Genomic DNA, 15557 nt, shown 5'->3' with positions numbered 1-15557 from the left:
ATGAGATCACCACACTCCAGCCTCATGACAGAGTGCAATCTTGTCTCAAAAAAAAATAATGCACCTCTAAACTAAATATTTATTTTAAATGCACATGGTAGGCCAGGCATGGTGGCTCATGCCTATAATCCTAAAACTCTGGGAGGCTGAGATAGGTGGATCACCTGAGCTCAGGAGTCTGAGACCAGCCTAAGGGTGAGACTCCATCTCTACTAAAAATAGAAAAACTAGCCAGGCATTGTGGTGGGTCCCTGTAGTCCCAGCCACTCAGGAGGCTGAGGCAAGAGGAACTCTTGAGCCCAAGAGTTTGAAGTTGCTGTGAGCCATCCCTCCATGGCACTCTACCCAGGGTGACAGAGTGAGAATCTGTCTCAAAGAAAAAAAAAAAAAAGCACATGGTAGACCATCCTTAAAAGCCTGAGTCAGAGAACATTAAGTTTTCATCAAGTACAGAGAGGAGTAGGACCTTTTATGCAGATGGTGCCTTAGGCTAAAAGCAAAGTTATAATAACTCATAAACCATTATGATCTAGGATGATCTGACACACGCCTACTTCTCTTCAGCCTTTCTCTCTTACAATCCCCTCATTACTCCAGACTCCAGCCTTCTTTCAGGCCCAGGAACTCATCTAGCTCCTTTTGAGTTCAAAGTCTGGCAGCACTCCTCCTCTGTCAGCACACAATCACTTCTCACCACTCTCGTTGTCTGACCATCCCATCTAAAGAATGTTATCCTACATCTTGCATCCCCCTCTCCATTACACTATCATGGTTACCATGTAGTGCATGCATTTTTATCAAAGTAAAAAGACTAAAGACATAGACTAAAAAGTCAACTTATAATGAAAAGGCAGCAGTGCTCCGCCATACCAGCATTCTACTGCAAGTTCCATTGCAAATATTTCATCTACTTTTTTCTTCTTTTTACTTCGTACATTTCTAAGTAACATGGTTATATTACAATTTCTTATCAATTTTAGACAGAAGGAAGGAAAATCATTTTTTCCCTGCCATGTATACTCAGTCCTTCTTAGAACTGCTGTTCACTCTTTGTGTAGCCTATGCAAACCCAAACTGTCATCTGGCCCAGTTTTTTTTTTTTTTTTTTTTTTTTTTGCAGTTTTTGACCCGGGCCTGGTTTGAACCCGCCACCTCTGGCACATGGGGCTGGCGCCCTGTTCCTGTGAGCCACAGGCACCACCCCATCTGGCCCAGTTTTAGCATGCTGTCACCTTCAACGAGTATCTGGCCTCCACAAGGTAGTTGCTTACATGTTTTGGTTTACTCAAGTTCTTAGTTTCTATCACAAACTCCTTCCCAATTCTCCAAATAAACCACTCAAAAATACATTTTCTTTATTTTTCTTATTGTTTCAGGTTAACACAGTTTCAATACCACTGCTGTTTGAATATCCCCACTGAAACTCATATTGAAATTTAACTGCCCATTGTAACAGTACTGGGCAGGGGGACTTGTAAGAGGTGATTAGGTCCTGAGGCTATACCCTCATGAATGGCTAATGCTGTTACTGTAGACATGGTTATTTATCTAGGGAATGAGTATCTGATACAAAGGATGAGTCTGGCTCCCACCCTTTCTCTATCTCTCGAACTCTACTTCCTCTCAGAGTTAATGATGCTATAAAAAGGCCCTGGTCAGATGTAGCCACTTGATGTTGGATTTCCCATCCTTTAGAACCATGGGCCAAATAAATCTCTTTCCTTTATAAATTACCCAGTTTGTGGTATTCTGTTATGCAGTGGAGCATACCTGATACAAATATCTGAAGCCCTCCAAAATGTGAAACTTTGAGTACTGACAATGATTCCACATGTGAAAAATGCAGGTTGCAGTCACATGCAGTCCAAACTTTGCCTTATGAAAAAAGCTAAAAATATCGTATAAAATTACTCTCATGTTATGTGCATAAGGTATAAATGAAACACAAATGAATTTTGTGTTTAGACTTGGCTCCTATCCTCATGATACATATCTCATTATGTACATGCAAATTCTCCAAAATAAGAAAAAAAAGTCCCTGAAATCCAATACATTGGTCTTAAGCATTTCAAACAATTTCAAATATTTAACCTGTAGCAGCATAACATGAACTGAGACAACCATGTACCCTGTTAATTTATCTATGGATCCTCTTCTGGTGAGCCCTCCACTTTCTTGGTGCATTGATACTGCTTGCCCTCTAAGCCTGCTAAGTCACTGCACTCCAGGACTTCTCTTCACTGTCCTTTCTTGGATTCTGTGTCTCCCTCTTCCTTGGTTTACTAGCTCATTTTTTTAGCTTCTTATAAATGGATACATGGGGTGTAATACTCTGAAGGTCTACATCTATGAAAATATTTTATTTTACCTAACACTTACCTCACAATTTGGCTGGGTAAAGAGTTCTAGGTGAGAAATTATTTTGCCTCTTAAATCTTAAAGCTTTGGTCTGCTGTCTTCTAACTTCCATTCAATGCCATTTCTGACCCTTTACATGTAACCTGATTTTTTTTCTTCCTAGAAACTTTCAGATTCTTTCTGTATTCCCTACACTAAACTTTCATGATAATGTGCTTTCTTATCTTGCCCTGGGCTTTCAGTAGCATCTTCAACTTGGAGCCACATGTCCTCCAGTTCTGAGGAATTTTTGTATTATTTCTTGATAATTACTGCCCTTGGTTTTCGCTTTCTGGAGTTCTTGCTAGAAGAACGGTATACTTTGCAATAATCTAATTTCTATGTCTTTTCTCCCATTTTAGCTACTGCTTTGACTTTTTGGAAGATTTATTCAACTTTATTTTGCAATACTTCTACTATATTAAAATCATAAGAACTCCTTCTTATTCTGATTACCCATTTTGTAAAATAACCAGCTCACTTCCATTGATGTGATGTCTTAACTTTGAAGGTGTAAATAAAATTTTTTTTTTAGTTCTTCTGCCTCCTCCAATGTCTATTTTCAAGTTTCTTTTTTCCATTTATTTTATTTTATTTTATTTTATTTTTTGCAATTTTTGGCCCGGGCTGGGTTTGAACTTGCCATCTTCAGCATATGGGGCCAGCGCCCTACTCCTTTGAGCCACAGGCGCCACCCTTTCCATTTACTTTATTTATACAGTAGTTCAGGGTTTGCCTCAATCCTATGGTTACCCTTTGTTGTCTGTTTACACTTAGGACCAAGGCACCCAAGAACTGACTGGAATCTCTGCGTGTGTGCACACCAGGATAGGCTCTTTGGGTAGAAGGCAAGAACCTGATAATTGGGCACCCAAAAGTTAAGATTTAGGTTTTTTACTCTGTGTTCATCTTCTTTAGACAAACACCTTTCAAGTAAGGAGGGGACAGTATGTGTGAGACCCAGCTGTCACGAGGCCGATGATCAGCCACACCAAGGTACTGGGACAAATCATCATTCAGCATTGTCCCCATCATTCAGCATGTGCCCCATCATTCAGACGTCCCCTAATTTAACCCCTTCTTTTGCAGTACAGAATCTCCCTAATCTCTGCAGGGCCTAGATTTTCCAATTCTGGATCCTATATGTTTCATTTTTCCCCACATAATATACCTCCTAACACTAGTATCTCCTGACATGGTAGGAAAAAGCAAACTTCCCCAAAACTAGGAGGACAGGGCAGGAACCTGCAGGCATCTACCTGCTGTTCTACACACAGATTTCCAGAGGTCCCCAGTTTTCAGCCTCATGCTTCACTCTTGCCTTTTGACACCCACAAACGTAGGTTATCAATGATAATAATCTTGATTTTCTTTTCTATTTCATAGGCTATATAAACGACCACATTTACCTTATGGGTACAATTTACTTTTAAATATGGAAATAATGAATGGATAATATAGTTAGTGATATTCAACTTCTTAGTGACTTGAGAAAAACATTCAGTATTACAGTCTCTAAACAGTTTAGAATTTCTAAAATTGAACATCCCACTTTCTGGTGTAGTTGATCATTTTGTTCCCTGGCAGAAGACAATTCACATAAAACTGCCTGTTTAGTTTGAATAAACTAGCTTGCTCCAGAAAAATAAAAAGTAATTTTAAACTTCTACCATAAAATATCTTGATTTCTTCCAATTTTCAAAGCTCTTCCTTAGCCAAACACCTTGACCTTTGATCAGTATGAATAATATTATTCTAACTGGTCTCATTTTCAGCAGAATTTTATATGGTATATTGGAAGGGTGCATTCTAAAACAAAGGGTATCCTCTTGTGCTCTGAAGGGTTCTCAGGTCCCTTGTAACTGTAACACCTAGTTACACAAAACCGGTAATAGAGAGAAGGAAGCTAGTCACTGTGCTTTCTGGAGTCTTATCAGTACTTGATGTTTTGGTAAGCCTGATTGTCATCACTATCAACACTAATCTCCAAATTTAATTCCTGTCAGGATATGGTCTTAAATTCCACAGAAACTATAAGACCTTGGCTTGGCGCCTGTGGCTCAAGCGGCTAAGGCGCCGGCCACATACACCTAAGGTGGCGGGTTCGATTCCCCAGCCCGGGCCCGCCAGACAACAATGATGGCTGCAACCAAAAAAAAAAATGGCCAGGCACTGTGCGCCTGTAGTCCCAGCTACTTGGGAGGCTGAGGCAGGAGACTCGCTTGAGCCCAGGAGTTGGAGGTTACTATGAGCGTGATGCCATGGCACTCTACCCAGGGGGATAGCTTGAGGCGCCGTCTCAAAAAAAAAAAAAATAAGACCTTGAATTTGTCTTTATATCAGGTAAAAAGGAAGCAAAGACTCCCAGTTCTCTCACAAACCTGCTACACTTTCCTCAGCAGGCTCAGTACAGAGGCCCAAGGAGGGATGTCAGAGGGGTGGACAGTGACTCAGAAGGCACAAGAGAGGGGACTGGGGAGCAGGAGAGCCTGTACCGTGGGCCACAGCCTTCTGCACATTCAAAAGCACCTGGCACATTCCACGCCTTGGTCATAGAACACAAAATAATCAGAATATTAAAAAAAAAATCAGACAATTCGGGTGGTATCTACATTTGAAAACTGCAGTAGTATTGTATATTCTCAGGGTATTCCATTTATACACACATCCTGATCTTTCATTTGTACGTATATACTGTAACATCAAGGAAATGAAAATAGATTCAGTGATTTTAACTGAACACAAAATTCAGAAAAATAAATAGACATGGGTAATGTGCCCACATTTTATTTCGTATTGGAGGGCCTGTACAGCAATATACAGATGGCATGACTTGGAATTCTGCTTCTACCACTCACTAGTTGAGTAATCTTATCCTTTGTTCCTTCACTCATAAAAAAATAATAACAACACCTTCTTTATTAAATGTTAAACAAAAAAGAAATAAAATATGTAGAATAAAATGTGTAAGAATAAAAGGTGTAAGCACACAGTAAATAGTGTACATTAGTCATCATCATATGATAATCCTAACTTTTCTGGATCATTAATATATTTTTTCTAGCTGAAAATAGCTAGAAAATAATAATCACTAGGGACTTCACGTCCTCAGTTTTGTTAATGATGCTGCCAGCTTTCAAGTGGTAACTATGTTTCATCCAGCCTCAAAACTTAGACCTGGGTATATCTTGCTGCTCGCACATGACATGTTAGAGATTGCAGCCTTAGAATCCACTACTGCACCTGATGAGCTAACTTTTAGTTTCACACAAGGAAATCATATGTGTTTTTCCTATCTGCTTCATGAAATCTACCTTTCTACAATACAGGAAACACTCAATGTGTATGCCTATGTCCCATTCATCTCTGTGGGTGTCACAAACATTTAATGTATAGTCCACGGCCTTCATAAACACACACACACACATTCCTCGCTGATAAAGATATGGAAAGGTCAGCAATATGTGAATTCATGATGGTGTTTTGTTACACGTGAAAACACTTTTAGCCAAGACAAATGGAAATGGAATGCGGTTTACTACCCCCCACTTAAGGTGTCCTGGAGCTAAGGGTATAGTATTTCAACTGAGCTACATAAACACTTTTAATACTTACCAGGGTTGGCAAGAATAATCTACTGGTTTGGGCACCTAGGATATGAAAAGGGAAAAATAGATTAAGTTTACTTAAGGGAAGCTTTTAGAAATCAATCATTAATTCAGTTCAGCTGACTCAGCTCTATAAAACCCTAAGTAGCACAGTCCTGGAACTATCCATTGGCAATTTTATACAGAGTGAATCACGGTACATGTCAGAGAAGTGAAAAATAATTCATTTCACTTTAATTCATTCTTTCATTCATTTTACTGCCACTGTAACTCTATGGAGACAGACAGCAGGAAAATATAAACTAGAAGCTTTTAATATTTATCATCAAGGCAATTTAATCCTATCATAGAAAATTAAAATGAAAATGCTATTAAGAAAACCAAACAGCATTACTTGGCTTTCCCAAGACACCAAGAAAACATGCAAAATAAACAATATAGACTGCATGTAAACTCCGATTTGGTAATTTAAGTTCCAAGCTCCAGTTTTGAAATCTAGCAGCTAGAACATTTCGTTCAGAAAAAACGTCATGGAAACTATTCATTTTCCCCTTTCTTGTATAGCGTTTTGCACCAGAAGAAAATGGGCCGACACCCATGGTGCATTCACTGTACAAGGGTACATGTTAAATCTACTAAGTGGAGAACACAAATGTCTGAACACAATAACTAAGAAAATGTGGTGAAGGCTGTGTTAACCAGTTTGATGAAAGAATTTCAAATTGTATATAAAACCAGCATATTGTACCCCATAATTGCATTAATGTATACAGCTATGATTTAATCAAAAAATAAATAAATAAAGAGAAAGTTCCTGGCTTCTGATAGCCAACTAGAAAATGAACAAAACCAAAGAAGGTATACTAATATGCAAAAAATAAATAAAATACTTAATATGGGGGTGGCAAAGTTTATAAATTTCTGAGTAAAGATTGGGAGTACAGACAATTTGCATAATGGGCTGTTACTGTTTCGCCCTTCCAGGTTAAGAGTTATACATAGGTTGAGTATCTCTTATCCGAATGCCTAGGATCAGAAACGTTTCAGATTTTAGATTTTTTTTTTAAATTTTGGAATATTTGTGGTAAATTCAGCAACTCTAATCCAAAAATCCAAATGGAAAATGCTCCAGTGAGAAATTCCTTTGATGTCATGTCAGGTCTCAAAAAGTTTTTGATTTGATAATATTTCAGATTTTATGGCATTTTGAATTTTAGGATTAGGGATACTCAAGCTGTCTCAAAAAAATGTATCCCTCTGGGTGGTGCCTGTGGCTCAAGGAGTAGGGCACCAGCCCCATACACCAGAGGTGGCAGGTTCAAACCCAGCCCTGGACAAAAACAAAAAAAATTTTCCTCCTTAGTCAAAATTTTCCTTTGATTATTTTTAATTCATTTGACTATTTTGAATATTCAATATTCATATTTTGAATATCATCACTTTGCAAATTCAATATTCAATATTCACATTTTGAATATCATCACTTTGTAAAATCCTATACATAGCAATTGATGTTAAATGTTAATTACACTCATTATAATCTTGCAAATATTTCCTTAACATTATTTTGTTTTCATAAATAGAAATTGATCTTTGACAGTTTCCCTTTTGATATAAGATACATGGCTTCTGAAATCTGATAGAAAAATAATATTTCTTCTTTCTTTCTTTCTCTCTGTATTCTTTAAAAGACTATTGTATATTCCTACACCAAGCTCCTTTCCATGCAGAACAACAAGAAAAGGGACAGGGAAGAGGAGGATAAAGAATTTCAACATATTCTAACAGTGGACTCCCTTTGCTGGTAAAATTGTAGATATCAAAAAAAAAGTGACATGAAATTCTAAAGTATAACAGATGACTGAGGCTATTCCATCCCAAAAATGTCCTTCTAGAGCTTTTTCCCTTTTTGGTGGGTATATTCTGGCCCCAATCCCTGTAACTAGGGTGGGGTTCTGTCCTTTTCCGTCTGTCGTGGGCCCTCTTTCCCTCTCTTTATATTTTGGGCAGATGCTTCAGATTTAAGACTATAGATAATTTCCTACTAGGTACTGTCTCAGCTTTGAGAATACTGTTAGAATTTTTTTTCAATGTCATTTTTCGTCTTCATCCTGGACATTTTACATTGTTAAATTTCTGCTATAAATACATACTATTAAATATTTTGTTGGGAACGTAAAATGTGCACCAAATTATACGTATATATTCAGGAAGTACATCTTATAAAGTTAGATGGGACACTTTAAAGGGAATTTTTTCTGCGTTCATTGGGCTAGAAATGTCATTTCCCCCCCCCCCCATTTAGAAAAGATAAATTTCTAAGTTGACTAATTTTCTCTCCAACTTTCAACATATTATTATTATTTCAGATATTGTACTTTCACATTCTAAAATCTTCATTTTTTTTATACTGAGGTTTCCTGTCCATCAATACATATTATCCTTTGTGTTCTCAGGCAAGTAATAATCGTTGCTTTTAAAATCCTCTCCTGCTAATTGATGACTTGGGACATTTCCTATCAGTCTTCTTTCTATTAAGTATAGTTCACATTTTTGTGTTTCTTTGCTATTGTGTAACTTTTTCACTTGGATTCTGCTAAGTTGAATGTCAATTTCTTCTAGATTCCACTTCTTAAATGCCTAGAATGTCTAGAGAATCCAGAATGCTTCCACTGTAGAAGCTCTGGATTCTGTTATATTCCTGAAAAGAATGTGGCTTTTCTTAAAGTAGGCAGTTTACTTGGTTGATTCCAACTGCAAACTGTCTCTCCTGTGTTAAGAGCCCGCTGAATTCTTTGAGCCTAAGCTGAGCTGCTTGGAATCTATACTACTCAGCCAGAGACTTGGGTAGAGGTTACACAGAGAATTTGAGGTTTGTGCTCTCTGACACTTTCCTGTCTAAGATTTTCTACCTCCATTTCCAGCAGCTGTTACTGCTTTAAACTCTATATTCTGGCTCTTCAAGCTAGAGATATAGAAACTATAAGGTTTCTATCTCAATTTTAGCCACTCTACAAGGTACAAACTAGTGCCTGCCCTCAAGCTAGCTATAAAACCAGAAAACTCACCTAATTATCATCCTCTTTTTCAAAGTGTCAATTCTTTTTCTCACCAGTGCCTTCAGATAGTCATTTTTGTTTTATACACAACTTATAGTTGTTTTCTACAATCCTCTGGGAGAACAGGACCAACTGGAGGTCCTGACAATTATAAGAAGGGAACTGGAAACACTTGTTGCTTCCATAATTGTTCTTCAAAGTGAGTTTAGTAATCAACCCTTTATTGGCAATCTGTTTTTTCCCTTTCTCTTGAATTTTGTCTTTAATGTCCTACACTTTCACTATAGTGCATCAAAGTGTTGACTAATTTTAATATATTCTTCTTGACTTCACTACAGATTCTGGAAAGTTCTTAGCCATTATTTATTTGAATATTTCCTTTCCACAATTACCTCTTTTTTCTATTAGATGTCTTTGAATCCCAACACTCCATTTTCTGTTATATTTTCCATTTCTTAATCTCTTTGACATGTTCTCAGAAATTTCTTCAGATTTTTTTTTCCAATTTTCCATACAACTGTGTCTGACACGCCATGTAATGTGTCCAGAAAAGCTTTCATTTCAATTACTGTACCTGAATCTTTTTGAAACATGCCCAGACATTTGGATAGTCTTGTTCTCCCCTTAGTCTTTATCCTCTTTTTTAATTTCTTCAATCATATTAAAAATAAAATTTTGCACTTAGTACCTAATAATTCCAATTATCTGCTGTCTTTGTGGGCCTAATTCTTTATTTTGTCACTTGTACTGATCTTAGCTCAGAGTGGTTTGTTTCTTCGTGAACTGAATAATTCCAAATTGTGGATTTTGTTCCCTAGAACTTTATCTGTAAAAATTATTTGAGAACTATACATAAATAGATTCCAACACAGAAAGCATCTGTATTTTCATTGGGGGAACAATCAGGGTGGAATCAAATCATTTTAAACTAGATTTCTAGTTTAGACTATTTTAGCCAGAGAGGTGGTATAAATTCCAGCCCTACATCTTGGGTGGTTTGGGAGAATGCTTTGTGTTTTTCTACCCAACTCAGATCTAATACCTGTGGGATGAATTTTTTTCCCTAGTTCACCACTGAAGGCTCCTGAAATTAGAGATAATGCCCAAGTTTGCCTTGTGCTGCAGCTCCAGGTCACCATATCACCAAAAATGAGATTATCCCATTCATGCACATCCTGTGTTCTCAGTTCTTGGTTTTCAGCAGAATACCTCAAAACTTTTGAGGAGACAGGCACAGGATAACCAGGAAAATAATTTTTAAGTTCAGAATGGAATACTAAGCGTGATTCTGATAAACAATATATTCCAGGGTCAAAAGCAACACCATTGCCAAACTCCTTCACCCTATTCCCTCCTACTTCCCTTCACTTGACTTGCCCTATAATTAATAAATAATCCTATGATTTCACTAAGCATTAAATTGTAATAGAGCTATAACAACCACCACATTTAGTTGGAAATCTACCATAACTAGGCAGTAGTCTGTAACTTTTTATCATCTTAAAACTTCTGAACATATTTCTCCTTCTAGTCACTTACTGGGTCGCCAACGACCCTTCAATACGCATCTCTAAACTGATTTAATTTGTATCTATCATTCTTGTCTATATACAGCTAAGGACTTCCGCTTGCTTTTTCACTCCTTTATCCACTCACTCAACAGAAAACCTCAAATGCTCATTTTATGCTGTATTCAAGAGGCTGTAAACAGAAAACAGTACTTGGTATATGAAATGTTTAATATTCATGACTTGATGGCTGTACGTTCCCAAACTCTTAATGTTAGAATGTTTAATCTCTTGCCACCTGCTTTCATCTAAACATGACTGCTTTACAGACAGAAAGCCAGAATCTCATTCATAAAATGACAGACGAGCCAAAACTCATTTTTTGCTTATCTAATAAAAGGAGAATCAGATTTCAACAATCTTTCCAGATAACACGATCTAAGATTTAAAAATGTAACATTAGATCCTAAAACTAACAGAAGAACAGTTTTTTTAAATTTTCTTTACTTTTGAAAATAACTCAGCTCGCATGAGTGGAGTGTGGTCTTGTTGACTACATTCTGAAGTCAAGGGTGGCAGACATTTATGTTTATAATATTAAAAGGAAAGCCAGTTTAGAAACTCAGGAACTACTAGAAGATAGTAACCAGGTTAGTTTAAGGAGAGGTTTTTGTTTTCTGCAGGTAACTGTCTTTACCCTATTAGTGAAGGAATTTCATTTACTTCAAAGTCAATTTAACTTAAAAAGTTTGGGGGCAAAACCACCCTAAATACCAAATTATGATGCTAAAAATCACAGCACTGTAAACAAATTTATCAGTATCATAATGCACCAGGGAGTATATTTTATGTGATATTCATTTTGTATTATTTCCTTCCATCTGTGTTTGATATTTTCAGAAAATTTCACTATGACATTAATAAAAGTAATGACACACCAAGCATGGAAAATGTATTTAGAGATTCGACTGAAGAATTTGTAGACTTTTCATAGTCTAGGATGCTTTCAAAGCCACCAGGTGAAGTATATAATATTACCCTGTAACCCAGGTGACTGGGAGTAGATTAGAACCTACCATTCTCACCTCAGCAGGAGAAGGGGAACTTGTATAGTACATCTAATCTGTAGTCTTGGTTTATTTATTCTGAAAAAATTTAGAAAACTTAATTTTGTAAATTCTACTGAGTTAAATCTGCTTTTTACTTATATTTCCTTAACATTTACAAATGCCATTAACAACGGAATCATAATGATGATGGAAATAATAAGATCACTCTCAAAAATATCAATGAATGTAATATTAATCAATGTAATAAATATTAATAAAATTAATGAGTGACCTGGCCAGAATCCTTCATAGCTTCTGACACAATTAATCATGATCTCAAAAACAAAAGAAGAACATAATAAAACAGACTCGTCCATAGCGTCTTACACAATCGTGATATAAAAAATAAAACCAGAAAGTAATAAAATACTAGTACTTACACATGGGGAAGGCTTGACAGCATCACTTGGAAAAAATCCAACCTCTCCAGATGCTAAATTTCTACCCTAAGTGAGGGGAAAAAAAAAAAATACCAAAGTTAAGAAGAAATTTACTGCAGATGAAAACCTCAGAATGCTGATACATGGTGCTGTTACTGAGGACCCTCAGAGTTACTTCTGCATTGTAACCAGTTCTACCTGGCCATCAACTTCTTACACCTCAGAAAAGGAAGGAAAAAAAGACACAATTTTCTCAATTGTTAAACTTGATACGTGGTCAGCGGAGGTTTCATAAGGTTTTAATACCGTATTTTTGCTGTGCCTTTCCTATGTTTAGATACACAAACACTTAGCACTGTGTTATAACTGCCTCAGGCACTCAGTACAGTAACCTGCCTTGCAGGTCTGTAGCCTGGAGAGTAGACCAGCCCCAAGAGTCCAGGTGTGCAATAGGCTGTACCAGCTAAGTGTGTGGAACTACGCTCAAAGATGTTTGCACAGTGATGAGTTTGTCTGAACATACCCCCATCCTAAAGTGACCTATGACTCTACATTTGGCTTCTTTTCTTATATAAACAAGCACTGAAACACACTGAGCTGCCTGTTTCTATATGAAAGTATCCATATAGTAACATTCCTTGACCTGTCTGACATTTTAGGTAAGAATATTATTGGAGAATGGAATGTCACAAAACAGGAAGGGAATGAGGACCCAAAGAATGATTAGAAGAAAGCACGATGAATTCTGTGACTTATGAAGGTGCATGGGCTGGCAGAGATTTTTGCTTTTTCTTTCTTCCCTTGTAGAACCAAGTGTTCCCCACAAAAGGCATGAATGGGAACTGAAATCATCCCAGACAGTAGGGGAAGGGAACATGATTGTGTAAGAAATACCCTAAAACTGCATGAAAAGGCCCTAAAACTGGGTGAACACATAATTTTCTATCCAAACTAGGACATTTTGAGAGTAAAGGAGAAGTAATCAATAACTGTGCCAGGACAAAAGGTCTGAATTCAAACTGTTCTATGTAAACCACAGAACGAGGGTTTTCATCGTATTGAAAACCATTTTGTTCTTTCTTAACTCACTACAAGGACACTACTGGAGGTCTTTCAGAAGGGAAAAAAATTTCACTGCCACGGTCTCTCTGAATTGACTTATCCTTCATGAAATGCCCTAGCAGCGTGGGTCACATTTCCTTAATGGTCATAGGCATTCCTTAGATGACAAAGAGGTAAAAGATAATTTAACCAGCCTTAGCAGATAAATAAAGTTAGGATTTCTCATTAATTCCTATGAGACATCAGTTTTAGCTAAAGGAAATAATACATGCTGTATTCGATAATTTCCACCTATTAAGGAAATAGCCATCCTACAACAGTTGGAGGATTCAAAACAAAGTAGTGTGTAGGAGGGGTGCCTTTGGGTTCTTGGTGGATGTGTGTGGGATGTGGGTTGGTAATTCATTAATACTAATGGGTGGAGCAGCTGTCAATCTCCTACGCATAGACAGAACTTCAGACTTCAACTGGGAAATCTGCAGACTGTGAAATAAGCCACCTCCAAAGCCAATGATAGAGCGCACTTTATGTGATAATCTATCTGAGCTTTCTACTAACCTTGATGAGAGACATGTAACTGAGTTTCCTTCTTCTTTACAGTCCTGTGTGGGCATTTTATTATGGGTCAGATAATCAGCTTGTCATCCTCTATAGGCCTTTTACAAATTCCAGAGATACGGAATCATCTTTGAGTTATCCCCCCGTCTGATAGTTCTGTGAGTGCCTTACCATCGTCAAGGTCAACGTGAAAACATTGCTCTTTCGTACTTGTGGGTCATCTGATATCCCATACAGGACTCTCTTTATATGCATTTATTCCGCAGGGCATCTCTGTACGATGTGAGAGGCCTTTTGTAAATCTAACAGTACATTCTTATGAAAATACTTGATTTGGAAAGTACCTGAGAGAATACATGTAGGTTATGTGGCCTATGTGGTGAGCAAAGGCCCATCTTTATAATTTTTATTCAATAAATCAGAGCAGACACAAAGCAAAATATTAAATTATAATTCATAAAAAAATGTGTTTTTTCCCCTAAAAAGCGAGTTGCTTCTTGTACAAAATGCATCAAACTAAAATTATTGACAGCTTTCTCTGGACTCCCTAAACATCAGAAATATAAATGCACACTCAGGCACTTATTTATTTCGAACTGACCTTAGGTTTTTAACTATGCCTCATTTTTTCTTCAATAAGAATCCACAGTGAATCATAATGAATTAAAATTACTTTAGATTTTCTGGCAGAAATGACAGTCACAATCTACCTGTACGGAGAAAAACATGACTGTACGTCAGGATGCCAGAGCTAAAACCTCATTTATAAACCCAGAGACAAGGATGGCTTAAAATGACAGAGGATATCCTCCGAAAATCTTAATCATAAATTGCTTGGCTCCTAACTTGGTAAAAAGAAGAGAGAATTGCTTTAAGAAAAATACAGTGTCTCTTCCCTGTGGCTCATTTATCCCCTTAATACTACCTGGATTGGAGCTTTAATGCACTCCTGGAATAGCACTGAACGATTTGAAACAGATGTGGAAAGCTGAATGTAAAAGGGACAGATTAATGGTTATTTATGAAAGATTGGAAATTCTCCCAAGTTACAATGCCCCGAACATTCTCAACGTATGCACGATGGTGCTATGGAGATTATAAGCAATTGATCACACACGGGTAATGGCCAGAGCAACTGTCACTCTGCCCAGCCACTTCCCCACTGTTAGAATATACAGTTTGAGTATGTGGGGAAAGATATACAGCGTCACCATGAGCTATAGGAATATAGGTGACTGTACTGAAGATACAAATTAGGTTATTGACCAGATGGGAGGGTGGATAGATGGATGAATGGATGGACAGAAAGATAGATCCATAAAAGCCAGCATTATTTTTAGAATTATTCTGATAAGGTTTGTGAGGCCATGAAAGGAAATGGAAGGACCGGAAAAGGGGAGAATATCAGGAAAAGACCCAGTCTGAAACCGGCCGTTGGTGAGGAGTGATTTGTAGTCATAAATGCAGCCAAACTGTAACTCTCATGTTCAGTTAGAAATATGTGAGAGCTGGTTCTTGAAAAACACAGAAAGTCAGTAGGATAGGGATGTGGCATCGGAAGAGCTCATTCTATTCCAAGCTCTGCTATAAAAAGCTGTGCAGCCTTAGGCAAGTCTCAATGGTTAAACAACGATGACAAGATCTGCCACACATACCTCACCCGGCTGCTACAGGATCAAAGCATTAACAAGTGTGAAAGCACTCTGCGAACGCTCAGTACTTCTTTTCTATTTTAGCCACAATAAGGCTGTTTGATTATTCCCAATTCCTTTATTCCTAAATTTTCTCTTTAGTTGGCTCATTCATATGTGATTTAAATAGAAATGCCTACTCCTTTCATAAGCCCACTCTCCTTATATTTAGGTAAATTTGCTAA

General features: G+C 37.3%; 1 protein-coding gene across 1 annotated transcript in view; it reads right to left on the bottom strand.

Annotated features, from left to right (window-relative positions):
* Positions 1 to 15557, bottom strand: part of VAV3 (vav guanine nucleotide exchange factor 3) — a 384658-nt gene that overhangs the window by 33167 nt on the left and 335934 nt on the right. The window contains exons 21-22 of the mRNA XM_012801644.1: positions 12062 to 12127; positions 6013 to 6047 (exon numbers count right to left, since the gene is read on the bottom strand). Coding sequence (XP_012657098.1) covers positions 6013 to 6047; positions 12062 to 12127 — 101 coding nt within the window. The remainder of the gene's footprint in view (positions 1 to 6012; positions 6048 to 12061; positions 12128 to 15557) is intronic.

Source organism: Otolemur garnettii, unplaced genomic scaffold, assembly GCF_000181295.1.
Source record: "Otolemur garnettii isolate 467f Iridium unplaced genomic scaffold, OtoGar3 scaffold00010, whole genome shotgun sequence".
Classification (NCBI taxonomy): domain Eukaryota; kingdom Metazoa; phylum Chordata; class Mammalia; order Primates; family Galagidae; genus Otolemur; species Otolemur garnettii.
This window is presented reverse-complemented; position numbering and strand designations above follow the sequence as displayed.